Source organism: Myotis yumanensis, unplaced genomic scaffold (genome assembly GCF_028538775.1).
Source record: "Myotis yumanensis isolate MYYU_CA2020_CCGP unplaced genomic scaffold, mMyoYum1.0.hap1 SCAF_2, whole genome shotgun sequence".
Lineage (NCBI taxonomy): Eukaryota > Metazoa > Chordata > Mammalia > Chiroptera > Vespertilionidae > Myotis > Myotis yumanensis.
Window position 1 is genome coordinate 94,750,246 of NW_027223753.1, and position 26,821 is coordinate 94,777,066.

Below are 26,821 nucleotides of genomic sequence, written 5' to 3' on the forward strand. Positions count from 1 at the left end.
AAATTGAAGTGTGCAGTCTCTACACCAGGCCTTTTTCATTCACCACTCAGAGGTGCCTTATGCTACTGCAAGTAACACTTATTCACTTATTCTCTGTATACTATGGACAGAGGAGAGGCAAGGTGTGAAATCAAAGACAAGCCTATCTATAAAGCTAAGGAGTATTTCCGAGGCGCTTAGGGGGTAAAGATTGTTTTTTAAAATTCTCACCTGAGGATACATTTTGAGGAGGCTGCAATCAACTGAGCCACCTGGCCAGAGCGGGGAAGATATTTTTAATTTAATACTGAGATTTTCTGATTTTGGGATTTGAGGTCTGATTTGTGTGTTAGATTGAGCACTCTGCTAATTACTTAATTTGTGATTTAAAGTGATGGTCTTGCCTGTCATTAGTAGAGCAGTGGAGATAAGGAAGTTTCGGTATTCTCTCTGGATTCTAGTCAACTGCTTATGTACACACACCTGCTGTCCTTCCAGTGTCTCAGTCACCTCTGCTCCTTCCCTGGCTCAATGCACGGCTGCCCATAGAAGCCAAACTGCATTTGAATTTTTGTTTGAGGTTAGCCACGTTCAGGTTTATTGATCCGGCATTCTTTTCAATATTTCCTTATTGTATTATTATTTTCAACATTTCCTTATTGTGTGTGGGCCAGAGACTTTATTGTGTTTTATCAGTACTCTGAACTCTGGGAAATGTGAAAAGAGCCAGAAAGCCAGGCTAGAGGTGAGGTTAGTTGTTCTCCACAACTGTGATCCCCATTCAGGGGTCTTGTAACGCTAGTGACCTTCAAGAAACATAAAACCAGACTCATCAAAAAAACATTGCAACAAATTTCCAGAAATTATTTGTCAAAGCCTTTGACCCAGGCCCCGTGACACCCAGATTTGGAATTCAAGGCTTTCTCCTAACAGAAACGTCTGCTCATAGTTTCTCCCCGCATCCTCGGGCTCTTATTAGGATTCCTGGGACATTGGGACGGAGAAGGAGAGGACGTGGGGGTTCCACACAGGGAGAAATGGTGACGTACAGGCCGTAGAAGGCTGACCCCGCCCACTCTCGCCCTGGCCCAGGGCTCAGCCAGGCGCTGGACCAGTATCACTTCCTTTCCTGAGGCTGCAGATTAGCCCAGCGGCAAGCCCCGCCCTCCGGCGCCCCGCCCCTCCCGCAAGGCCGTTGACGGGGGGCGGGGCCTGCCGCTGGCGCCGCGGGAGCGTCGCTGGCCTACGGGATGACGCCACGCCCGCCTGGCTGCAGCCGCACTGCCGCGTCGCCCGCCGCTGGGCCCGCCCCTGCCCTTCCCACCCGCCTCCGAGCTCCCTGTCAGATTGTGGCTGCTGGCCGCGCGGTGCGCTCTTCCCTGCAGCCGGGCGAGGCAGCTTGCGCGCGGGTACACTCCCACGTCCCCTGGCACCGCTGCCTCAGCTGCGCTCCCTGTCGCTCCGCCCTGCTCTCTGCCGCACGCCTCGCGGAGACATGGCACACGCTCCGGCACGCTGCCCCAGCACCCGGGGCTCCGGGGATGGCGAGATGGGCAAGCCCAGAAAGGTGGCGCTCATCACTGGCATCACGGGCCAGGTGAGTGCGAGGCGGGGCCGAGCCGGGCCTGCTGCCGCCGGGCACGTGTGCACCTCGCGCCGGCCGGGGCTGCCCGCGTTCCGGGAACAGTTTCCTGGGCGGTTCGGAAGGCGGGTGCTGCCCGAGAGGTCGCGGACAGATGTGGCTGTGGGAGTGTGCTCACTGCTTTGAGTGTTTCTGGTCTTCCCGGGGTGTGGGAGCGCGGGTCCTGCACGGGATGGGGTCCTCACACCTGAGCAAGGCGCCCCTCTCCCCTGTCCACAGGCGACGGGAGCCGTGTCTTTACAAGCCCTCTAGGATGCACTTGGAATTTAGTTCTTTGCAGACCGGACCCTAGTGCTCCGGGGCGGGGGGTGGTGGAGGGGGCGGACCGTTTATCTGTGAAGATGAGTGTGGAGTCACCTAAGGGCCGCTTACTTGCTAATGCTTGGGAAGCAGGGGAGGAAGTTTCTTACTGTTTTGGTTCAGTCTCACAGATTTCTAGATAGAAAAGAGAAAATGACAAAGTAGTGTTGTGGGTCACAGCCCAGGAAATACTTTTTTTTTTTTAAAAAAAAAAACAACATATCTCACAAAAACTTTTTTAAATTTCATGAACTTCTGAGATTCCTATTCACACATGCTAGGGTTCTGTTTCCAGAGAAATGAGCTCTGGGCCGAGGTAGTTCAGGGGGAGCATTCCTGCATGTTGGAGCGTCATGTGCAGGCCAGTTTGTGACAGTCATCTCTTAAAGGTGTTGCAACAGGTAGGGGCTGACCACTACCTCTTATCTAGCTGTGCTGTGTGCGATTCAGTGACAATGAAATAGTTTTGCCCGTGTGTTTTTGTTGAAAAAATGTGATAGTTGTACTCCTGGAGATCTGGTGGTAGCCAATATTACTCTGTAATAAAGATGATAATAATAGCTAATACATATTGTGCTTATTATGTTTTAGTCACTTGACTGATATTAACCATTTAGTGTTCACAACTACTTTCTGACAGGTTATTCCCGCTTCACAGATATGCAAACCGAAGCATGGGAGTTTGATTTGCCTGACATCAAACAACTAGGAAATGCCCAGTTGGGATTCAAACTCTGCTCTCAAAGCTCTAGCATTAGAGAGAAGTTGAAATTGGCCAGATGGAGAGTCAAAAAAGATTAGAGAGTTTTAACTACTGGATATCTGATTGATTTCTGGTTATTCATGCATCTTACTATGTTTAAGGTAATTACAATAAACACATGTTTGAAAACTGGCGAGAGAGGCGGGTAGATCAAGGATTTGAGGTTGAGGATGGGAACCCTTAGATTCAGGCAAGGGCCTACATACTGTTTATCCTTTTCCAATGCTGAGGACTCTTTTGCAGGTAGTTCCCCTTTTTCCAATTTCTTAGATTGAATCTGAAGCTCAAATATTTACTAAGCTTACATGTGTTGTTTTAGGTAATATTTTTTTCTAAGTATTATGAAGAAATTAGTTAAGCTGTTAATGTAACCAGTGGTATGGCTTAAACCAATTTAAGTGACCAGCAGTATGAATCAGTGCAGATTAGGGATGAAACCTTCTTTAGAGCTTTGAGCCCAGACTCCTGGTTGTTTCTGAGTGGTAAGAGATGTGTCCCTACTCTAGTTTGCCCTAAAGGCTGCCAACGGGTAGTCTTCCTTAAGCACATGTTCAGCATGCTACTCCCTGACCAGACCTCTTTGGCTCCGCATAGCATTTCCAACTTTAAACTCCTGCTTGAGTTTTAGTCTCATTTTAACCTATGCAACAATCCCATGTCCTTCCAACATCCACCCTCTGCATTGTCCCCTTACTTGTTGGGTGTTGTGTTGGCTTCTATAGGCCGTGGCACAATGCTGAACATTGTAGCTGCCACATAAATCCTTGCTGATGGAATTTACTTCTAAGACAGCAACTCCCAACCTGGGTATCAAGGATTTTCAGAGGACTGTGAAGTAAATATAAGAGGTCTGAAAATCCATACCTTATTGTCCATTTAAAAAATAATATTGGATGAGAGCTTACTGAACTACTCATTCTGCTAAACGTTTTATATATCTACCTAAGAGGAAGGTACAATTTTTATCTGGCTAAGTAAAGTTAAATATGTTCCCTGAGAGTGCACACCTAATAGTGTCAGAGCTGAGATTTGAACCCAGGAGTAGCTCTGGGTCATTTTGTTATACTGCCTCTGTGGTAAGCCACACAATTGAAATTACAGCTCTGTGAGTGTGTGTGTGTGTGTGTGTGTGTGTGTGTGTGTAAGAGAGAGAGAGAGAGAGAGAGAGAGAGAGAGAGAGAGAGATTGTTTTACTCTGAGGATTCAGATTCAAAAAGGTGAGGTAGAAACCACTGCTCTGGCCCTTAGGGCTATCATGGCCATTGTGCCCAGATGGGCTCTTAAATGGGTTGTCCTACATACCCACCTGAGAATGAGTGCAGATAGCCAGTACTTACTGGCATCACTAGTATTTACTGTCAGGCCTCATAGTCTAGCTTTCTTTCTCCTATCGATTGTTGACACAGTAGTTGTGCATCATTTTCAAAGATTTTACCTAATTAAATTACCTTAAAAAAAAACCCAGTCCCTAGCTTTGCATTGCTGCCTCAGCTAGGCCCTCTGTCAGCAGTCCCCCAAATTCACCTCCATTGTCTAATGATGCTTGTCGTTCTTTACTACATCCATGGAAATGTACTTGCTGTTCTTTGAATACTGTCGCCTTGCACATCTTTGGAGTCATTAAATTGTGACTGAATATCCTCATAGTCTTATTCATTTGAATTGCACTAAAAGACTTTGTGAACGCTGACTAATCCTGCCAAAAGTAGCCATTCCGAGAACTTTATGTGTGTTTATATATATGCCATTCCTGTTGTCTACATAGGTAATTTACTATCTTAGTTCTTTGGTTTGTAAATTGCTTTAAGATAGAAACTCCTTTTCAGCCTACTTCCCACATAGTTTCACCCAGTGAGCTTTCAAAAATGCTAACTTACCCTTCCCATTAACAGAACATGTCTTTACTGTGTGTCTGCCCCATGCAAGGCTTGTTTTGATGCTGCTGGGAATATAAATATATGTAAGATGTACTCTCTTTCCATTAGGATCTCATAGTCTTTGAGGAACTTGAAAAGACAGTGCACATGGAAAAAAATCAGTATTGTCAAGGTATGGTAGGAGCCAAATGAATGCTTCATTCAACCTCAGGAGCCTGGGAGAAGTCATTGAATGCTAGAAATAGCAGGGACTATGTTTGGGGTAAACAGCATGCACAAGAGTACAAAAAAGGGAGAGTTTTAGGGGACACTGAGGAAAAATAAATAGTAATAATGAAGGAAATTAAATTACTAAATTATTTATATCCTTTGCTCATTTCCAAAAGAATTCTGAGGTGACTTCAATAAAAAATAACAAAACACAGCACTATCCCTGGCTGGTGTGTGGAGGAAATAGAGCTTTGGCCCATGCACAGAAGGGTCACAGGTTCGATTCCTGGTCAAGGGCATATACCTGGGTTTGGGTACATGCAGGAGGCCACCAGTCGATGTGTCTCTCTCACATTGATGTTCCTCTCTCTCTTTCCCTCTCCCCACCTTTCCACTCTCTCTAAAAAACCAATGGGAAAATATCCTTGGGTGAGGATTAACAAACAAACAAACAAAAACATAAACCATCATAAAAAGAAGAAAAGGCAATAGAAAGATGGAGGTAGTGTACCAAAACCCAAAGCCGAGGATGTTGTCAGGTGGGCATAAAATTCAGTTTTGGCCCTAACCGGTTTGGCTCAGTGGATAGAGCGTCAGCCTGCGGACTGAAAGGTCCCAGGTTCAATTCCGGTCAAGGGCATGTACCTTGGCTGCGGGCACATCCCCAGTGGGGGGGGGGGGGGGGGGGGGGCGTTGTGCAGGACGCAGCTGATCGATGTTTCTCTCTCATCAATGTTTCTAACTCTCTATCTCTCTTCCTTTCTCTCTGTAAAAATTCAATAAAATATATTTAAAAAAAAATTCAGTTTTGACCTTCTTGACAGTCAAGACAAAATGGATAGGTGATTGCAACATTTTATTAGTATTAAACTCTCAGCAGGATAACTGTTAAACAACAGACTCAGAATAACATGATGCTCAATAAGTTCCATAGTAGTTTCTTAAAGAAGACAGAGTCATCTTCCTAGGACACTTTTATTATTCTTTAATGGACAGCGAAAGCACACTTTTTGGTGGATGGAGACGTTAGAGAATTGAATGGTTAGTGTTTGTAAATTTTCCCTTTTCTAATATTTATTTTAAGCTGGTCTCTGTTAGGAGAGCAGACAAGTTGGGGGAATTGTAGAATCCTTTGTCAAGTGTGTTTGGTAGTAAGGTTAATATAGTGTTCTAAATTGGGAAGAATGTAATATGGTGTGTCCTTTCTACCTGCAGGTAGGCCTAGATTTTCCTTACGAAGTGGTTGAGATCTGGTCAGCCATTTAAACTAGTACCAATTCGAAGTTCTAGAGTTTTGCACCATGATGCCTGGAGAACAAAGCATTTATCTTTAAATAGTTGAATGTCAGTCATGGTCAAGAAGAGTTAACTTATCTGTGGTTGGAAGACAAATTTTTGTTAAGTCTTATGTTAGATGAAAAAGTTGGACTCTAAGTTATTAGGTCAGATTAGTTAAGCCATATTACTTTGTTTCAGAATTTTAATTTTATAGCCTTGTTGGTTCTTTTAATTTTTCCTAATTTCATTAGTTTCTTTTGAGTTTATTCTAGCTACCATAAAACAATCTTGGCCTTTAAAGGAAACATATGTAAAATGGATAACCTGATTCTCAGACTCAGGTGGTTCTTAACAGACTTCATCCTCTTTATTTCAGAACTAGAGGCCTGGTACACGAAATTCATGCATGGTCCCTAGGGCTGGCCTGTGATCAGGGCTGATCAGGGCCTTCCTTCTGGCTGCCTGCCAAGGCCTCCCTTCCCTGGCTGCAAGCTGCCAGCCAGGGCCTTCCTTCATTCTGCGCTGCCCCCTGGTGGTCAGCACACATCATAGTGAGTGATAGAACTCCTGGTCTCCCGGTCAAACTCCCGTGGGGGCACTTTGCATATTAGCCTTTTATATATATAGATTAATTTAGAATGTTAGAAAATGGTAATTGATAATTGGCAGGAGTACCATTCCTCCCACCCTCTCCCCAGTTTTCTTTATGCTTCAATTGAATTATAAAAGACTAGAGGCCTGGTGCACGAAATTCTTCAAGAGTAGGCCTTCCTTCCCCCTGCTGCCGGCACCGGCTACCCTCTGGCATGCAGGACCTGGGCTTGCTTCCCTCCGGCTGTCGGCAGGCACTTGGGACCTGGGCTGGCTTCCCTCCGGCTGCCTGCAGGCACCCAGGACCTGGGCTTCCCTCTGGCACCGGCTTCATCTGGAAGGACGTCCGGTCTAATTAGCATATTACCCTTTTTGATGATAGGGACACTACCTCTTTTGGTTTTACTTTCTAAGCCATATTCAGCTTCCCACAAATTTCTACATTCAAATATAGGTATCAGAATCATCACTTGTGTAATGGAGATTTAGTGAAATGTGATGGGTCTGTTAAAACCAGCCCATGTGATTGGTAATGGCTACATGGAATCCGCGAGCCAAGACTAGCCAGTTCAAGGGAGAGACCATGGTTGATTAGTGATGTCTGCTTAGGAGAAGGATTGGAGTGATGGTATCTGTGCAGTGTCCTTACGGATTGTGATTCCTTGAGGATATGAAAAAAAGTGTCTTAATCACTTATCTCTCCGTCTATCACAACTGGTACAGGTTAGGTAGGTACTCAAAATATTGGATAATTAAATTAACCTTTAGTTACTGATATTTATTGAGAAAACTTGCCAGGAAATTGTAGAAGTCTGTAGAAATTGAAAGAAAATGTTGTGATGCATTCCTGTTTGGCTGGGTAGTAACAAGACATTATCAGGGTACTGGGGAGAATTGGATAGCATATACCGCAGATAAGTTGCAATTTAGGAGATGAAATGATTTGTTATAATTTCAGATTTTAAAGACTTGGAATATATCCATTTCAGGGGGAAAAATAACGTATTCACTTCTGTGTGATATATTTCCTACTGTTTATGTACTCATAATCACTAAAGTAAAAAAAAAAATTTCTTGGCCTACATGTTGTGATTTTAGAACTGGAGTTAAGTTACCACCATTCTGTAGAGGAGGAAAGAAGACTGAGAAAGTGTGACTTCCCTAAGTTACACAGTAAGTTAGTGCTGGAGTTAGGATTAGATCCCAGGTTCTCGTCTTTCCAACATTGTCCTTAACTAACAAGAAAGACTACTTTGAGCCAGAAAAATGGGAATAAAAGACGGTATATAGTAGTAAAATGTATATTATAGGGTTCTATAAAGTTGAATAATAATAAATGTACATCTGAAAAAGTAATAAAATCTATTTTAATATTTAAGGAAATGGTAACTTTATATAAAATTTAACATTTTATTATAATAAAATATTTGTAGTTTGAAAAGATTGAGAGGTTTAGGGTAATTAAATAGGAATCTTTAGTATTTGATCTACATATGAAAATTAATAAGATATAGGGACTAAAGCAAGAGGTTCACTTTAGATGATACATTCTTTAGAGAATTTAGTTTACGCAAGGCCTGAGCTGGTCGCTTGCTTCCAGCGCCTCCAAGCTTACTGAGCACTACCTTCTCCATGGGTGATGTGGGAAAACCTAGTGCTGCGTATCTCCATGTTTGGCTTCAGGACTCCAAGGCTGAAATTAAGGGTGATTTTTGTTACTTACTCAATTTTCAGGTGAACTAAAAGTCTTTTGATCCTGAATGGCTTTCTTTGAGGCTGTGATTCCCTGTAAAGAATTAGGATTAGGGAGTGAGGCAAAAATGTTTGCCTTTAACAGCATTCTAGATACCTGATAAATAATTATTTGCGGGGAGGATACAGAAAAAACTTTACTGACATTAATAGAATTATTACCATGTGCCAGGCAATGTGCCACACACTTTATATTAATTATCTCATTTAACCCTAGGTAGTACATATTTATATTTTTTCAAACAAGAAACAGACTTGGAGAACTTCGAACTTGCCTAAAGACCTTTAATATGCTAAGTTTTTCTCAGGACCTTCTCTCTCTTGTCAAGTCAGACTAGCTCTGTTGGCTAATTTGTCGACAAACTGTTGAAGTTCACTGCTTTTGAGAAATACGCTGCTTTTAAAGGCTGCTTGCTGTATATTTTGATTAGTGCTTTACCATATCCACTAGGAGAAGTTAACATTAGTAGCTTGTCTGTGGAAGCCTGGAATAAGGATGGGGAAGGGAGTAGAAGGAAGGCTCTGTTTTCTGAGGCCTGTTGAAGACTCCTGGTGGCTCCTTTCCCCAGCTTTTTTTCTCAGTTCTCTGAGGATTTTTACAGTAAAAGATGAAAGTGTTTAGAGCAAAGTGACTTTCTCTGCCCATAAACTGCTGTCTTTCAGTGGAGGGCTAAGCACCAGTAGATAATTCTTGGGATAGTCAGGAACAGGTAGGTTGCAGACACCGCAGCTTGGATGATGGGATGTCTGAATGAAAATTGTGCCTGGAGAGCTTGCAGAGCCCTGATGAGCACGTGGATAATCCCAGTTTTCCATTGGTGGAGAAAGGCAGGTAAGAAGCTGAGATGCTTGATTTGTGGCCTCTACAAATTGTTCTCAAGGGCCCTCTTTTTAACTGTATACTGATTTGAGTTACAGCTCCCAGTTCGCTTGTTGTGTCCTTAGATACATTACTTCCTTTCTCTAATGCTACTTTCCTTACTAGAGTGGGGTTTGTCCTTGCTGGTATGGCCCAGATTAGATCTTCCTTAGGTACTTAGAAGTCCCCTATTCTAGATTTTTTAAAACAATTTTTTAATTGATTTCAGAGTGAAAGAGATGGAGAGATAGAAACATCAATGATAAGAGAAAATCATTGATCGGCTGCCTCCTGCATGCCCACTCCTGAGGACTGAACCTATAACCTGGACATGTGCTTGGACAGGGAATTGAACTGTGACCTCCTGGTTCATAGGTCAATGCTCAACCATTGAGCTACTCGCCAGCCAGGCCCCTATTTTAGATTCTTGCACCTCTATGGACAAAGAAACTTGTCTAAACCTTAATGTCTTTTGGCTGCAAATGCCCTTAGCAAGTACTTTTAAAAAAAATATTGATTTTGAGAGAGAGAGAAACGTCGATTTGTTGTTCCACTAATGTATACATTCATTGATTGCTTTTTGTATGTGCCTTGATCAGAGTTCAAACCCACATCATTGGCATATCGGGAGGATGCCCTAATCAACTGAGCTACCTGGCCAGGGCCAGCAAATACTTTTGACTTGTCTTTTCTTCTGGTGGGTTAGTTTGAGCTGATAAGATGCTTCTTTAACTTGAGAGTAGCCTCTCCTCTTCTCTCTTGAAGTTCTTTATTTCATACCTCTTCTAAATTTCCAGGTAGCAGTTATTTTTCCATACCTAATTTTCTCCCATAGGCAATTACATTTTTAAAAAATTCTCACCCAAGGATATTTTTTATTATTATAGAAAGAAAGGAAGAGAAAGGGAGAAAGAAAAATCAATATGAGAAACATTGATCGGTTGCCTCCCGTATGCACCTCGACTAGGTATTGAACCCACAACCTGGGTATGTGCCCTGACTGGGAATTGAATTCAAGACTCTTCAGTGCACAGGATGACGCATCCCACCAGCCAGGATCGCAATTACATTTTGATGCAAGTCACCCTCTACTTAGTAATAGAAGTACTAGTAACCATAATTAATTCATTCAACAAATGTTTGTGTGTCAACTATATGTCAGGCACCGAGGTTTCAACAGTGAACAAGACAGACAGAAATGACCATCCTTATGACATTGATGTTCTAGTAACATCATGTTCTGGTAACACTGTAACATTGATGTTCTAGATCAGTGGTTCTCAACCTTGGCTGCTTATTAGAATCACCTGGGAATCTTTTTAAAATCCTGATTTCTGGGCTTCATCCTTCCCAGGTGATTCTAATGTGCAGCCAAGGTTGAGAACCACTGTTCTAGATGTTGATGATAGTGATGATGATTATGATAGATTAATGTATTGAGCATTTACTTTGTGCCAGGCATTGTTCAAAGGGTTTACATTTATTAACTTACTGAAGCAACAGAGCACTCCACTGAGATGGTTTTCTTATTATCCCCAAGAAACACAGAGGTTAAGTGTACAGTGGGGCCTTGACTTACGAGTGTCCCGACTAACGAGTTTTTTGAGATACCAGCTGTCTCTCCTCAGATTTTTTGCTTGAGTTGGTAGAGTAATTTGAGTTAACGAGCTCCTTTAACGAGCTCAGTCTCGGAACGAATTAAACTCGTAAGTCAAGGCCCCACTGTACTCTGAGTAAGCCATTCTATGTAGAAAAATATTATTAAGGTTACTCATAACACATGTTATGGATGTCAGGAACAAATTTGTGTTCAGCTGAGTGCTCTTCTTGAGAAATGGGTTACAAATTTCAAATAGTTGCTTTGCAAGGGTATTTTTGGCAGGATTTGTCAAAGCATACGCGCCTTTGATCAGTTAGTACCACCATTTCAAAAGCCCGCCAAACAGGTTGAAGCATGACTACTGTGGGGTGGGGAAGGGCTGCTTTTTTATTGCAGTCTGCAACAAGTGGCTCCTTTCTCTTTTTTTAAAAATATATTTTTATTGATTTCAGAGAGGAAGGGAGATGGAGAGAGTGATAGAAACATCAGTGATGAGAGAGAATCATTGATTGGCTGCCTCCTGCATGCCCCCTAGTGGGGATAGAGCCCGCAACCTGGGCATGTGCCCTGACCAGGAATCGAACCGTGACCTCCTGGTTCATAGGTTGGTGCTCAGCCACTGAGGAGCCGGGCAGGCTCCTCTCTTAAACACAGTTTTCCTTTCAAAACTGGGCTCAGCTATGCAGAGAGGGGTTGGAGTGGACAGTGAAGAAAGAGGGAGAGCTTATAAAGTAGAAGAGGAAAGGGAGAGGCAGAAGAATTGTTAAGAAGCATAGCAGGTGTTGTTGACTTTTCCACTGTAAATAGATCCTTTTAAGTCAGCGATGAGATCATAAACACTTGATACAGAGTGGCATTTGAGTTAACAAAGCCTTGTTGCTTATTTCTAAGAAAAGCCAAGCACAAATAGATGTCTACCCTTCATGTTTCTTTTCTTCTTAAATATATTTTTATTGATTTCAGAGAGGTAAGGAGAGGGAGAGAGAGAGAAACGTCAATGATGAGAGAGAATCATTGATTGGCTGCCTCCTGCATGCCCCACACTGGGGTTTGAGCCTGCAACCCAGGCATATGCCCTGACTGGAATGGAACCGTGACCTCCTAGTTCATAGGTCGATTTTCAACCACTGAGCCACACCAGCTGGGTGCCCTTCCTTTTTCTTTAGGAGAAATGCAGAAGAAGAATTTTCCCAAATTCTCTGCTATTAAGGACGGTATATTTTATCCAAGTTCAGCACCAGCAGGTATAAGTTGCTGCTTGCTTTCCTTTTGTATTATGCTTCCCAGTGTAGATGCTTCACAGGCCTTACCATGCATTGGAGAGAGGGCCTCGCATGGCAGTGCAATGGCTCTTTTTTTTTTTAAATTTTCAATTACAGTTGACATTCAATATTACATTATTTTGAGGTGTACACCCAGTGATTAGACATTAAATAACTTACTAAGTGATCATCCCAATAAATTTTGCCCCCATCTGATACCCTATATAGTCATTAGAATATTGACTGTATTCCCTATCTATACTTTACATTCTCATGACTATTCTGTAACAACCAATTTGTACTCTGAATCCCTTTACTTTTTTCACCGATACCTCTTAGCCCCCTCCTGTTACTGGAAAGGGACCTGGCCCTGACAGGTCTGCCTAGGGCCAGCTGATAGTGTATGGGTTCTTGACTTTGTGTAGGAAAAATTTTACAACACAAGTCCAGGTGAGGGTATGTGTATTAAAGCTGGGGACAGTGAAACAAGGAAGGGCTTAGCATAGAAGAAGCAACAGGAGATACCTGGGCTGGGTTGCTTTAGCTCACTGGGACGTAAGAAAAGGGGCCTTGGAGACAGGTTCAGGAGGTTAGCCTGGGATGAGCTGCCACTGCTCAATGCTCCCCTATTTTACAAGTCTCATGGGGTCTTAGAGTTTAGGAGATGCATGCCTGTGGGGGAAGAAGAGGGAAAAGGTAATGGTGTTGATGTGCTGCCTAGAGGGCGAGCGTGCTTTGGGACCTTCCTTTTGAGGGTTTTTAAAAGCTGGGAGTTTCGGGGTAGTCTTAGGGCAGGATCTCAATAGAACATTCATCAGTTTTATTCTGCTGTGCCAAAATGAGATTTATTGCCTTAACTGAGGAGTAGAAACCTTTTTACTGCCAAAGCCATTTGGATATTTATAACATCATTCGCTTAATATAGTTCACTTAATATAAATTTATGTTGCTATGAAAAAAGCTCCTAGATTTATTGAATTTTGAATCCTGCCTGCAGTTGCCTTGGCAGGGCCAGACCAAATGATTTCATGGGCCTTATACTGCCCGAGGGCCGGACATCCCCCCCCCCCTCCCTCCCGCCCTTAACTTCATCTGTTCTTGGGTGTGATTGGCAAATGGCACTAATTGGATTTCTGCTATCTCCTTGAGTAGAGTGATTTAAGCTATTTACCTTCTGGTTGGGGAGAAGTGGAAACTACTTACTCTTACATATCCTTGGTTATAGAAGATAGGATTTTATGATTTACTGGATGGCTGTAAACTGCTTGGCCATTTAACTATCTGTCTCAGTTTCCCTATTCTACTTGTCCTGGTTTACTAGCCTCTCTCACTCCCATCTGGCAACTGTCAAAACATTCTCTGTATCTGAGTTTGTTTCTGTTCTTGTTCATTTATTTTGACTTTTAGATTCAATTGTTGATAAATATGTATTTATTGTCATTTTATTGTATATATTTTGATTAAAATTTTTTTTATTGATTTGAGAGAGAGAGAGAGAAAAAGAGAGAGAGAAAGAGAAACATTGATTTGTTGTTCCACTTATTTATGCATTCATTGGTTCTCTTGTATGTGCCCTGACTGGAGATTGAACCCATAACCTTGGCATATCAGGACAATGCTCAAACCAACTGAGCTATCCAGCCAGGGCTGATCTTTTTTTTCTTCTTCTTAAAGATGACCCTTTAACATTTCATATAATACTTTGTTTGGTGGTGATGAGCTCCTTTAGTTTTTCCCTTATCTGGGAAGCTTTTTATCTGTCCTTTGATTCTAAATGAAAGTCTTGCTGATTAGACTAATCTTGGTTGTAGGTCCTTGCTTTTCATCACTTTGAATATTTTCTGCCAATCCCTTCTGGCCTGCAAAGTTTCTGTTGTGAAATAAGCTGACAGTCTTATGGGAGCTCCCTTGTAGTTAACTAACTGCTTTTCTCTTGCTGCTTTTAAGATTCTTTCTTTGTCTTTAACCTTTTACATTTTAATTATGATGTATCCTGGTGTGGACCTCTTTTGATTATCTTGTTTGGGACTCTCTGTTCTTCCTGGACTTGTATGTCTATTTCCTTCACCAAGTTAGGGAATTTTTCTGTCATTATTATTTCAAATAGGTTTTCAGTTTCTTGCTCTCTCTCTTCTCCTTCTGACACCCCCATGATGTAAATGTTAGTACGCTTAAAGTTGTAGAGGCTTCTTACGCTATCCTCATTTTCTTAATTCTTTTTTTTCCTGTTCTGATGGGTGTTTTTTTGCTTTCTTATATTTCAACTTGCTGATTTGATTCCTGGCTTCATCTACTCTATTGTTGATTCCATGTAAATTATTCTTCATTTCAGTTAGTGTATCCTTCATTTCTGACTGGTCCTTTTTTATGCTGTTGAGGTTCTCATTAATTTCATTGAGCATTCTTATAACCAGTGTTTTGAATTCTGCAGCTAGTGGAATGCCTGTCTCCATTTTGTTTAGTTATTTTCCTGGAGTTTTGTTCTGTTTTTTCATTTGGGCATGTTTCTTTGTCTCCTCATTTTGGGGGCCTCCCAAAATGTGTTTGTTTCAGTGTATCAGGTAGAGTTGCTACATCTCAGGCTTGGTAGTTGCCTAATGTAGTAGGTGTCCTGCAGGGTCCAGTGCAGGGGTGGGCAAACTTTTTGACTCGAGGGCCACAATGGGTTCTTAAACTGGACCGGAGGGCCGGAACAAAAGCATGGATGGAGTGTTTGTGTGAACTAATATAAATTCAAAGTAAACATCATTACATAAAAGGGTACGGTCTTTTTTTTTTTTTTAGTTTTATTCATTTCAAACGGGCTGGATCCGGCCCGCGGGCCGTAGTTTGCCCACGGCTGGTCCAGTGTCACAGCCTCCCCTATCACCCAAGGTAGTCACCTTAGGTGTGCTTTCCCCTTGTAGGCTGTGTACATCCTCCTCTTGTGCTGGGATTGACCAGCAGACCCTGAGCGAGGGATGAATGGATTACTCCGACACAACGTTTGCTGTGAAAGAGAGGGCTAAGGATTACCTGGCTCAAGGAACCAGGTAGCCTCAATTGCCTGTCTCATTAGGCTTTTATTGTAGCAGCTGTTTGAGATAAAGTTTATCTTTTAGATACAATCAGTAGGGTAAGTAATATTGGGAGGACACATGTGTTTATAGTGTCCTTTAAGCAAAGACACCCAAAGATTTAAGCATAAGGATTTCAATAAACACCCGGGGATCTGCATGTGCACAGACTTGTTTGGAAAGGTCAAGGAGTAATTAGGGGCACTGCCTTCGTCACTCCCCTAAATTGGAATTCTGATAAGCAGCACAGGTGGCCTTCCACACACTTCCCTTTTCTTGGAATGTCCTCCTTACAAACTTTCCAACCAAGTCAATGGGTGGAATTTACCCCTAGGCTGATCAGCTGCAGGTGTGGTAGGCAGTTAGACAGACATGAGCAGAGCAAGGCTGATGGGCCAGTTACAGAAGGTCATCAGGGTGGAAATCCCCAGGTGCCCAGCAATGGACAATATCTTATAGGGTGGGACCTTGCCCTAGCACAGTGGTCAGCAAACTGCGGCACTTGAGCCACATGCGGCTCTTTGGCCCCTTGAGTGTGGCTCTTCCACAAAATACCACGTGCGGGTACAGTGCGATTGAAACTTCGTGGCCCATGCGCAGAAATTGGTATTTTGTGGAAGAGCCACACTCAAGGGGCCAAAGAGCCGCATGTGGCTCTCCAGCCGCAGTTTGCCGACCACTGCCTAGCACAGTGATGGCGAACCTTTTGAGCTCGGCGTGTCAGCATCTTGAAAAACCCTAACTTAACTCTGGTGCCGTGTCACATATAGAAATTTTTTGATATTTGCAACCATAGTAAAACAAAGACTTATATTTTTTATATTTATTTTATATATTTAAATGCCATTTAACAAAGAAAAATCAACCAAAAAAATGAGTTCACGGGTCACCTCTGACATGCGTGTCATAGGTTCGCCATCACTGGGCCCTAGCATATTGCTGGTCATGTGGTTTGGACCCCCTGACTTCTCTTCCCTAGTGATACCATCTATGCCTCAATTGCATTTCAGCTCCAGGCCTAGATAAGCCACGCTGACCTCAGGACCAGCTGCAATGAATAATGACTTCCTGTCCTGGTGTGGGCCTATCAATCAGTGGAGATCACAACCTTGAATGGGCACACCTGGAAAACTACTGAATTTCTATTGAGATCTTCCACTGGGACCTTCCCTAAAGTCTCCAACCTTAAAGCCCTTAGGAGGAGGACCTAATGAGCTATCCCTTCTGGGAGCATGCCTAGGCCTTTCCCTATCCTTTCCCCTTCCTCTTACCCCTCCCCCTCAGGCATGTTACATTAGCCTCCTCATTTCCAAGTTGCAAGGGCCCTTCCTTTACCTCTATAACTTGTTTCCTAAACAAATTTTTTCTAGGAGTTACTTTAAAAAAATGTTTTTATTGATGTCATAGAGGAAGGGAGAGAGAGAGAGATGGAAACATCAATGATGAGAGAGAATCATTGATTGGCTGCCTCCCGAATACTGCCTACTGGGGATCGAGCTCACAACTCGGGCATGTGCCCTGACTGGGAATTGAACCAGCGACCTCTTGGTTTATGGGTTGACGCTCAATCACTGAGCCACAATGGTTGGCTAGGAATTACTTTTTTACCTCTATGATTTATCAAATAAATGTTCTCTTATAGTTTGGGTCTTGACTCTGAATTCTTTCCTAGCCAGAACTCAAGTACCAAGGTTGCTGAACGCAGGTTTGGTCTGACCCCACAGCTCAGACATTTAGTACCATTCCCACTGCCTACAACATGAGGACTGGCTTTGACCACTGACCACTGACCTCTGAGAACCTTGGAGGATCAGCTGTACAGGGGTTCACCCCACAGAGCAAGACTTACTTCAGCAGGGCTCTGATGGCTACTGAGTTTACCCCTTGAGTGTGTCACTTGTGGAGGTGGTTGGGTGGTGGTGTTTTGATGTTGTCTGAAGCTGTTCCTGGATGTGCTGGCTGTGGGTCCTCCCAGGAGGTGTAGGCCAAGATCAGCCCCCCACTTGTGTTCTGCCTGGGGCCACCTGGCATGAGCTACAAAGTACCTGCAGATGGCTGCTTCCTGTGCTGGGCTTAGAGGTGCCCAGGAAAGGCCAAGCTATGAACTAAGGCTGACTGCTGCTAGTGCGAGGCCTGGGGCCACTTAACAAGAGGTGTAGGACACACTGGCACCCAATGCTGCTTGTTTGAGAGATTTTAGGAAAGTCTCGAAACATGAGCCAAGACAGACCATTTGTATGGAATAGCCACTGGAAACAGTTTGGGTGGGCTAGGAAGTTGGCTGGAGCAGTACCTCAGGGAATCACCAGGATGGGGTAAACAGTGTGAGCCAGGTTGATGGAGTCTCAGATATTGTGCCCTCCTGCTGGCTGTGTGGGGGGAGTGCTTATCAAAGGAACAATGGCCTTTGCCATCACTTCTGTCTGGGAGAAAACTGCCCCCCAGCTCTTGCCCTGATGCTGGACATTCAGTACTTTCTCATATGTCTCTAGTGACTTTCAAGCTGCTGTCCCAGCTCTGGAGCTCAGAGAGAGTGAGTCAGAGTTAGTCCCTGTGCAGGATTGATCTTGGTCAGGGAACATACAAGAACCAACCATTGAATGCATAAGTGGAACAACAAATTGATGTTTCTCTCTCTCTCTCCCCCCACTTTCCCCTCTCCTTCTCTCTCTAAAATCAATTAAAAAGAAAAAGAGGAACTGCAACCTGGCCTGTTTTGCTTAGTGGTTAGAGCATTAGCCTGTGAACCTAAGGGTTGAGGGTTCGATTCCCGGTCAAGGGCAGGTATGTACCTGGGTTGCAGGTTCGATCCCTGGCCCTCAGGTGAGTGTGGGAAGCAACCAATCCTGTGTCTCTCTCACATTGATGTTTCTCTCTTTCTCTCACTCCCTTCCACTCTCTAAAAATCAATGGAAAAAAATATCCTTGGGTGAGTATTAAAAACAAAAAACGAGGAACTGCTTGGGACTCTAGCAGCCTCTGTCTCTCTCAGCTGATTTTTAAAGCCAGAAGTTATGGGGACTTGTCTTTTTGGCACAGGGACCCTGGGCTGGGGGCCTTGGAGTGGGGCTTGGACCCCTTGCTCCTTAGGGGGGACCTCTACAGCCAAGATATCTCTTCCAATTTTTATCCGTCACATATAGGCATGGGACCAGCCTGTTCCACGTCTTTGTCCCTCCTACCAGTCTCAATGTGGCTTCTTTTTTAATTCCCTAGTTGTAGGACTTTTCGTTCAGCTCGATTTCAGGCAGTTCTGAATGATGGTTGCTCTGTAGTTTAACTGTAATTTTGATGTGGTTGTAGGAGGAGGCGATTACTGTGTTTATCTACGCCAGCATCCAGACTGCAAGTTACAAAGTTCAGGAGTGTGCAGATTTCCAGGTTTCCTGGAAATGCTGCCCAGAACTGAGAAGATGGAAATATGTGTGAGGGCCTGCATTTGGGGAACTGCTAGTTAGTTCTGGGCAGCCATACACACGTGGTCATGCCCAGAGGGCCCTGGCTCTGCCTTTCTCTCACTTGCTAGTGTGCCTACTGAGATGCAGCTACCACTGTGACCCAAGCTGTACCTGTGAAAAACAGCCCTTTATTCCAGAATCCCAAGGAAACAAACCTGTCTTTTCCATCCATTCTGCAGCTCCAACCCTGATTAATCTATCACCTCTCTTATTGCATCCATCTTGGTGTTTCCTGCTAAGGTTCCTTTTCTCTGTTCACTCTCTAGGAATTAGTGAAATTTTCACCAGAATCCACTGTAACTGTAGATTTGGAGTTCAACCAAAAGAATACTTTGTCTTTCTTTTTGGTATTTTTTAAAAATATGTTTTTATTGATTTCAGAGAGGAAAAGAGAGGAAAATAGAAACATCAATTATGAGAGAGAATCATTGATTGGCTGCCTCCTGCATGCCCCCCTCTGGGAATCGAGCCCCCAACGCAGGCAATGTACCCTTGACTGGAATTGAACCCAGGACCCTTCAGTCTGCAGGCCAAAGATCTACCCACTGAGCCAAACCAGCTAGGGCTCTTTTTGGTGTTTTGACCTTTGATTTCAACCCTCTCCAAAGAAACTAACCGCCCCCCTCACCCACCCAAAAAAAGAAACTCACCTTTGCAGCTGAAATAGGAATCGTCTATAAAGCCTAAATAGCTCTCAGTGTTGGTTGTATGGTAGAATCACTTGAGTAGCTTGGAAAAGTCTTGGTTCTTCCCCTGTATAATTTAGTGGATTTAGAGTGGGCCTTTGACTGACTGTTTTTATAAACGTCCCCAGTAATTCAGTCACTCCACTTAGAACTAATCACTGGCCAACATTATCTTTTTTTCACGGTTTTAACTAAAGTGTTTCTATTTGCTTTACTGCTTTTCAGCAAATACTATTGGACTGGAAGAGGGTACAGATTTTATAGTGGACTAGAGGCCTGATGCATGAAATTCGTGCAAGAGTAGGCCTTCCTTCCCCCAGCTTTCCTCTGGCACCTGGGACCCAGGCTTCCTTTGCAGCCCCAGCTTCGTCCAAAAGGTTGTCCAGAAGGATGTCCAGTTTAGTGAGCATATTACGCTTTTATTATTATAGATGTGGAATCTTTCCTGAGTGCTTCTTTAGGAGTCAGAAATTACTTATTGAGTACAAGGACTATAGGGAACTGTGGAGCACACTTCTGGGTTCAGGGGTGAAGAAAAGCTTATCTTTAAGATTTCTAATCAGGTAGCCCATGTAGCACCTTTTTGGCCTCTATTACTATTATCATAGACATATGCTTGTGTATTTTAGTTCAAATGTTACTTGTTTTTATATTTTCAGTGAGATGATATAATTTAGGGAAATAAATGCAAATAGAGCCCTTCCTGGTTTGGCTCAGTGGATAGAGCATTGGCCTGTGGACTGAAGGGTCCCAGGTTCAATTCCGGTCAAGGGCACATGCCTGGGTTCCGGGCTCAGTCCCCAGTGGGGCGCATGCAGGAGGCAGCTGATCAATGATTCTCTCTCATCATTGATGTTTCTGTCTCTCTCTCTCCCTCTCTTTTCCTCTCTGAAATCAATAAAAATATTTAAAAAAAGAAAAAGAAAAAAAAAAGAAATGCAAATAGAATCAGAGTTCAGTGATTTTTGATATGTTATATGTAAAAATTTTAAAGAATTTCTGTGATGTTGATTGAAGATTGCAATTTTAGATATTCATATTTGTTTACTGCTCATTCTGATTGGGAGGTTGTTGTTTACCTTTGTTGTTGGGGGTATTGCTCTTGGTATATTTTTCAGTTCATTTTTGTTAATGATGTCTCTATGAAAGCACTCTATTAACTTGATTTATTAATATTTAAATTTCACTATAAAACAGATTAAAGGCAAAACTTAGTTGTACTTAAAAGGTTTAGAACAGGCCTCCGCAAGATGTGCCACTTTGGTATGTGAATTATTTTGAGCTGAAGGCAATCGAGACCCTCTGGCTCATAAGAAACTTTTACCTTTCCCTGAAAGAATAGAAATTAGGGGCCTTGATCATAATAAGAGTTAACTTTTTATGACCTCCCTATAAGGCAGGGCAAACTTCTGATTACTGAACGCCTATCTGTTTTTCTTATTGTCCTGCAAGTGACCTTCCTCCCCTCTGAAGCCTCAATGTGCTTTATCTCATCCTCGGCTCAGAATGCTATACGGTATGTATACCATTTTACCTTTCTCTCTCTGAACCTCTTATATATGTGGGTTTCCCATATGTGCATATGTAATTAATTTTGGTTAATTCCTCTCATTACTCTCATGCTGATTTAATTATTAGACACTTGCCAAAAGAACATTGATGGGCAAGGGAAAGTTTCTTCCTCTCCCCTCCCCCACTTTTATTCTTATGGACAGTTATCATATGCAAACTAACTCCTCAATCCAGCTAGTGATCATGATTTCACAGGTTTCCTTATAGCTCTGACATATTCTTTCAAAGTTTATGGACTGCATTTGGGTAGAAAAGACTCTAACTTCACAGGATTTATATTATTACTACCCAAGAACCAAGATTCTGAATCCAAGGCCAGGTCTGAGAGAAATCAAGTATGTTGTTGGCAAGTACCTAGAACTGGGATTGCTCTCTATCCTCGGTGGGTGGAGATAGAGACTCCTCACCTGGCACAAGGGTGAGGTTCTATTTGGATTTCTCAGTTGATTTTCTCTTGAAAGTTGGTGCTGTATTTTGTAGACATGGTGAAATGTTGGAAAGCACTAGTAAATAAACAAACAAACAAATAAACACAGGGTATAAATCTTAACTGCTCACCTGGCTGGGGATCATCTTTTAGAAACTGTCCCTTGTATAATTGTTTTCTTTCTTCTTGCTCTTTGTCCCCGCCCCCGCCTTGTTTTTTCTTTTTACATTTTTTCCCTTTGCTGTCTCCCCTCACAATTACATATCACCCCCTCTCCCCCAGCCCCAGGCCTTCAAAGGTTGGAATGGGAATAACTTGTTATCTGGGCTTATTATTAGAGTTCACATGCCAGGAAGTGAGAGGGCAGGAGAGCTATAATGGTAGTCCTTGCCTTCCAGTGACTGATTGCCTTGTCGGTTGCAGTTGTACCTTAGGAGAGTTTAAAAGCAAACAATGTAATTGTATTTAAATAGTTCTGGAAGGAGCATTAATAATATTATAGGGCATGGTCCAGATGAAAACTGGCACTTTCCTGATACCATCCCTCTCATTTCAACCTTGAAACATTTCCTTATTCTACTCTATGTTTGAATTTCAACAATCGTGTTCTTTAGATTCCTAGTGTAATGTGTAAGTAAGGTGTGGTATTGGCCACCTGTGTTGGTCTATAGCAAACACACTGATCCGGATGCAAGCTGGAAAACCTAAGGGCTAGCAGATGACATGACACACACAGAGTGGCACGGGACCAGCCAGAATGAACCGCAGAAGAGAGCTGGTGCAGGGGCAGGGCCTTCACTAACAGAGAAAGTATATGGTAAAGGGGCTATTTGTTCTGCCCCTTTGTCTTCAATAAAGTCGATATGAGAAAGGCTGAAATTATATAGAGACACCGATGTTCAGATGGCTTCTCTCCCAATTCTTGGTTCTGTGGCTGTGAGGCAGGTATTCAGTCTCTCTGTGTCTTAGATTTTCTTTTGTAAAATGGGGATAATAACACTACCTACCACATGGGGTGAAAGTGAGATGAGATAATGCATGTTAAGGACACAATGCCTGGCACATAATAAGTACACATTGATATTTTACTATTAACTGTTCTGAACATTAGTCTACCTTGCACCAGAATTCTTTTTTTGAAGATAGGCTATAATTTTGACAGGAATACTTCACTAATTCTTCTTTTCATGTCCAAATAAACATGTTTTATTAAGGTATTTGATGTTAGTCCACAAATGCTGGGGTTTTGTTGTTGTTGTTTTTTAAGAGTTTTTAAGAGTTTGGGGTTTTGTTTAGTTTTGTTTTTTATATATTTTTATTGATTTTAGAGAGAGAGGAAGGGAGAAAGAAAGAGAAACATTGATATGCACCCAGACCAGGGATTTAGCCTGCAACCTGGTCATATGCCCTGACTTTGAATTGAACCAGCAACCTTTTTGTGTACAGGATGATGCTCAACCAATTGAGCCACACCGGCTGGGGCTCATGGTATTTTTCTTTATGAGCATTTGTTCTGAGACAAAAAACCAGACTTGTATACAAAATGTTTTTGACCACTGATCACTTTTGCTCCTGTAACTAGAAACATATATGTAAAATAGCTAAAACTACTTGATAAACTCTTTGTAGAATAAATGTATTTCTCTTATAAGAAGCATTAAGATTTTTTAAATGAAGAAGCAATTGGTTGCCAATTGAAAGTACTTTCCTACTTTTTGGAGTATTGCAAGATTTCCAACATCATATTTCAACTGTGTCAGTAGGGATGGGCAGTTTCTAGGGTTCTTCTACAAAGGGCTCTCAGAAAAGCTATTCCTCTAATTATTCCCATAGACCTTGTTTCACAGCTAAGTGTCTTTAGTCACTATATCCACTTTCTTCTCTTAAGTACTCTACTTGATTACTTTTCCATCATATCCTAAAACCTTATTATCTAAGATCATCAAAAACATTTCATTGCTAACTCAGTGTAACTTCAATCCTTGCCTTGCTTGATTTCTTGGCACCTGCTGTCATTGCAAGGCACTTTTTCTTGACTTTCTACCATCTGCTGGTTTGTTTTCTACCTCACTGTTAGTACTGCTACCCCCTCACCTTCTCCTCTTCTTTCTCCCACCTTTGAAAGTTGGTACATCTTAAGATCCCATTCCCAGCTCTCTTTGTTCCCTTACCCACTTTCTGTGCCTAGAGCTGTAGGTACTCCTCTCTTGTGATTCCCAAAGCTCTGTTTCCAGCTCAGATTTGTTTCCTGAGTTCCAGACCCTGAATTCCAAATGCTTCAATATTTCAATGTAGGTATTTCCTTGGTATCATTTCTTACTCCACATGTCCAAAGATGAATTTGTGCTCTCACTTCCTCCTACTCATTTCTCTGCTGATTCTCATCCTGATTCAGAGCAGCATCACAATATATTAAGGAGCCAAAGTAAAAAACCATGGAGTCATCCTATTCTCTTCTTCCTTTACCCTCCTGTCTTTACTAGCAGGTCCTATTGATTTTATACCCTAACACAGTTTGCATAGCTATTTCTTCTGGTCCTCTTGCTGCCCAACTAGGTCACCTGATCCTACCTGGGCTGTGACAGTCACCTCCTACCTGGTCTATCTCTAGCCTCTCCGTTTTTCATTCATTTGCTGCCAGTGAGTTCTAGCTGAAATGATCACCTGGTAATGCCCCTCCTCTGCTTAAAACCGCCAACGGCTCCATCTTGTCCCAAGGGGAAGTGTGAACTCCTAGAGTCCAGGCCCTTTGTGATCAGCACTTTCTGCCTTTGCAGCACTGACCTTTGCCCTGTGTGTGCACCTTGTAATTCAGCCATTATATGTTCTGATGTTGGAAATCACTGTATCTGTATTTGTCAGGGTCTCCAGAGAAAGAGAACCAATTGGCTCTATATTTACAAGAAGAGAGAGATTTTTTTAAAGGAATTGGGCGACATGTGATTGTAGAGTGTGATAAATCTGAAATCTGTAGGGCAGGCTGCAGGCTGGAGACCCAAGAAAGAGTTGATACTGAAGCTTGAGTCCAAAGGCTATGGGGAAGCAGAATCCCCCTCTTCTTCAGGGCTATTGCCTTTGACTGAATGGATGTGAGGCAGGATAGAAAGAAGTTAGCGAAAAATTCCAACAAGTGGAATGAAGAAGTAGGAGCCCACATCCTCTCACCAGAGCCCCCACCTACGAGCAGGATCAAAGAGAAAACACCTTAGGATGAGAAGAGATAAACCAAATAACTTATATACTTACATGCATAGCCCATGGATATGGGCAATAGGGTGGTGAAGACTTGGGGCGGAGGGTAGGGGCTGGGAGGAGGGAGGTAAAAGGGGGGAGAAGTGGAAGACATCTATAATACTATCAACAATAAAATATATATATTTTAAAAAAAAATTACAAAACAGCCCTAGCTGGTTTGTCTCTGTGGATAAAGTGTCGGGCTGCGGACCAAAGGGTTCCGGGTTTAATTTCAGTCAAGGGCAGGTACCTTGGTTGCAGGCTTCTCCTCAGCCAGCGCCCTGGTCAGGGCACATGCAGGAGGCAACCAATTGATGTTTCTCTCTCATATCAATATTCTCTCTGTCTTTTTCTCTCTCTTCCACTCTCTCTAAAAATCAATGGGAAAATATCCTCAGGTAAGGATTATAAATAAATAAATTAATTAATTAAAAAAACAAAAAACAAACAAAACAAAACAAATCCAGCACAGGGCAAGAAAGTCAGAGCAGTGGTCACAGAAGTCAACACCAGTAAGTACTGGCTAAAACCAGATCGTTCCAAGATGGAGGAAAAATTGTCCAAGATGGATCCCAAAGTTCATTCTATCATCATCATAATGAAAACTGACACCACAAATGGCAGGGGGGCTGAGGGAGACAAACACCATGACACTACCAGATGGTGTTAGGAATAGGACCCCTCCCAACCAGAAGGTGGAGTCAGAATTTGAGTCCCTAAAGTTTGGAGATAACACCCTTCTCCCCCTTGGAAACACAAAATCCCAAGAACTAACAACTCACCACAGGCAGAGATTCACTCTTAAGTTGAACCTTTTTGCTTCTTTTGTTACTGGTGATTTTAAAGGGCACATACCTGGAAAAGTTTAAACTTGATGGCAAGATTTTATTTGGGGTTAGGGGAATGAATACGCTCTCGGGAATGTAGAGGATGGGCAGGCTCTAGAAGCAACTGCCATGAGGCTCCTATATATTTTATATATTAATAGAAAGAAGAGGGAATTATATGGGAGGCCCTTCCTAACTTCTTTAAAAAGATATTAATCCTATATATTAATCCTCCATATATTTTCTTGGTTCATAGTAAAAAACAAAGCACCATTCAAGCCATCCAACCCAAGTTTCTGAATTTTCCTAGGACTGAGTCAGGCCCTCTTCCCAGCAATTCTTATTTCTGGACCTGCTAAGGTTTCATGCCCTCTCTCCAATCCTATTACATTTCCAGTATTTTCAGGGCTGGCACTGCCCCTCTATGTCTATGCTCTTGTTACCCATCTCCAAAAGTTCTGTTATGTCATCTGATATCTCCTGCATATGTGGACAGCAGAGGAATTTTCCCTCTTCCTCCCTCTAGGAGCTATCCTCGTCTTTCTGAGGATTAAGTCTCCTAGGGGGGCAGTCCCCTGTGTAATCTGTTTCCCAGCAAGCTTGATGGAATGATGTCCTGATAACTGCTTTAGGTTCTCAGTTTAAGCTTATTATTTAATTCCCTTTTGCTTTTTTCCTTATAAAACTAGCTACCTATGCTAACATTTCTCCCCCTAGAGAACAAGAGCCTTATAATCTTACAAGGATAAATGGGTGAAGGTCTCTGTTTTCTGTAACTGTTTTGTGTTGTCAAAGGGGCATAGTCCTGCCTATCTTAAGGCTTAGAGGTTTTCCTTATCTGTCAAAGGAAGAAAGGAGCAAAAAGGGAGGTCCTCATGCAGGGAAGAAGGATTTTTGCAAAGTCCAGGTCAGCCTGCTGGATGTCCAAAGGATGGCACTGAGGATGGTGCTGCTGGACAAGCTGGCATCCTTGTGGTGGAGTCATTTGTAGTGTGACAGCTTCTAGATGGAAGACTTTCTTTTTTTAAAGAGAAATTTCAAGCCCTCAAGGGTTGACAGTCATAGGTGTGCTCATGGGCTCCCTCTTCAGGACTCTCCTAGAAATGCTCAGAAGAAAGGTTTAATTCTGGACAGGTGGACCCAGCTAGTAATCCCTTGAAGTCTCCTAACTATGGGAGCAGTTAGGATCTTTCCACTTAGGTTGATATTGGTCAGTCGGAAAGCCTTCCTTTCAAGTTTTGAGAAAGACTAGGTCACCTGGGCTAATTCAAGTGGGGACAGAGCCCTGATTGGGCAGAATTTCATTGTCATATTCAGATAGGGTTTTTTTTTGTACTTTTCCTAAGTTAGTTAAGTATTTGGCAAGTTCATGAGTTTCAGTGTGTGATAGACAGTCAGAAGTTAGGAAGGGCCTCCCATATAATTCAAACGGGCTGAGATTAAGATTA

At 42.6% G+C, this 26,821-nt stretch overlaps 1 protein-coding gene across 1 annotated transcript in view; it reads left to right on the top strand.

Annotated features, from left to right (window-relative positions):
* Nucleotides 1-1,349: 1,349 nt before the first annotated feature.
* GMDS (GDP-mannose 4,6-dehydratase) overlaps nt 1,350-26,821 on the top strand; it is a 664,099-nt gene continuing 638,627 nt past the window's right edge. Inside the window, exon 1 of the mRNA XM_070403469.1 lies at nt 1,350-1,576. Within this exon, the coding sequence (XP_070259570.1) occupies nt 1,475-1,576 (102 nt within the window). The 5' untranslated portion in view covers nt 1,350-1,474. The remainder of the gene's footprint in view (nt 1,577-26,821) is intronic.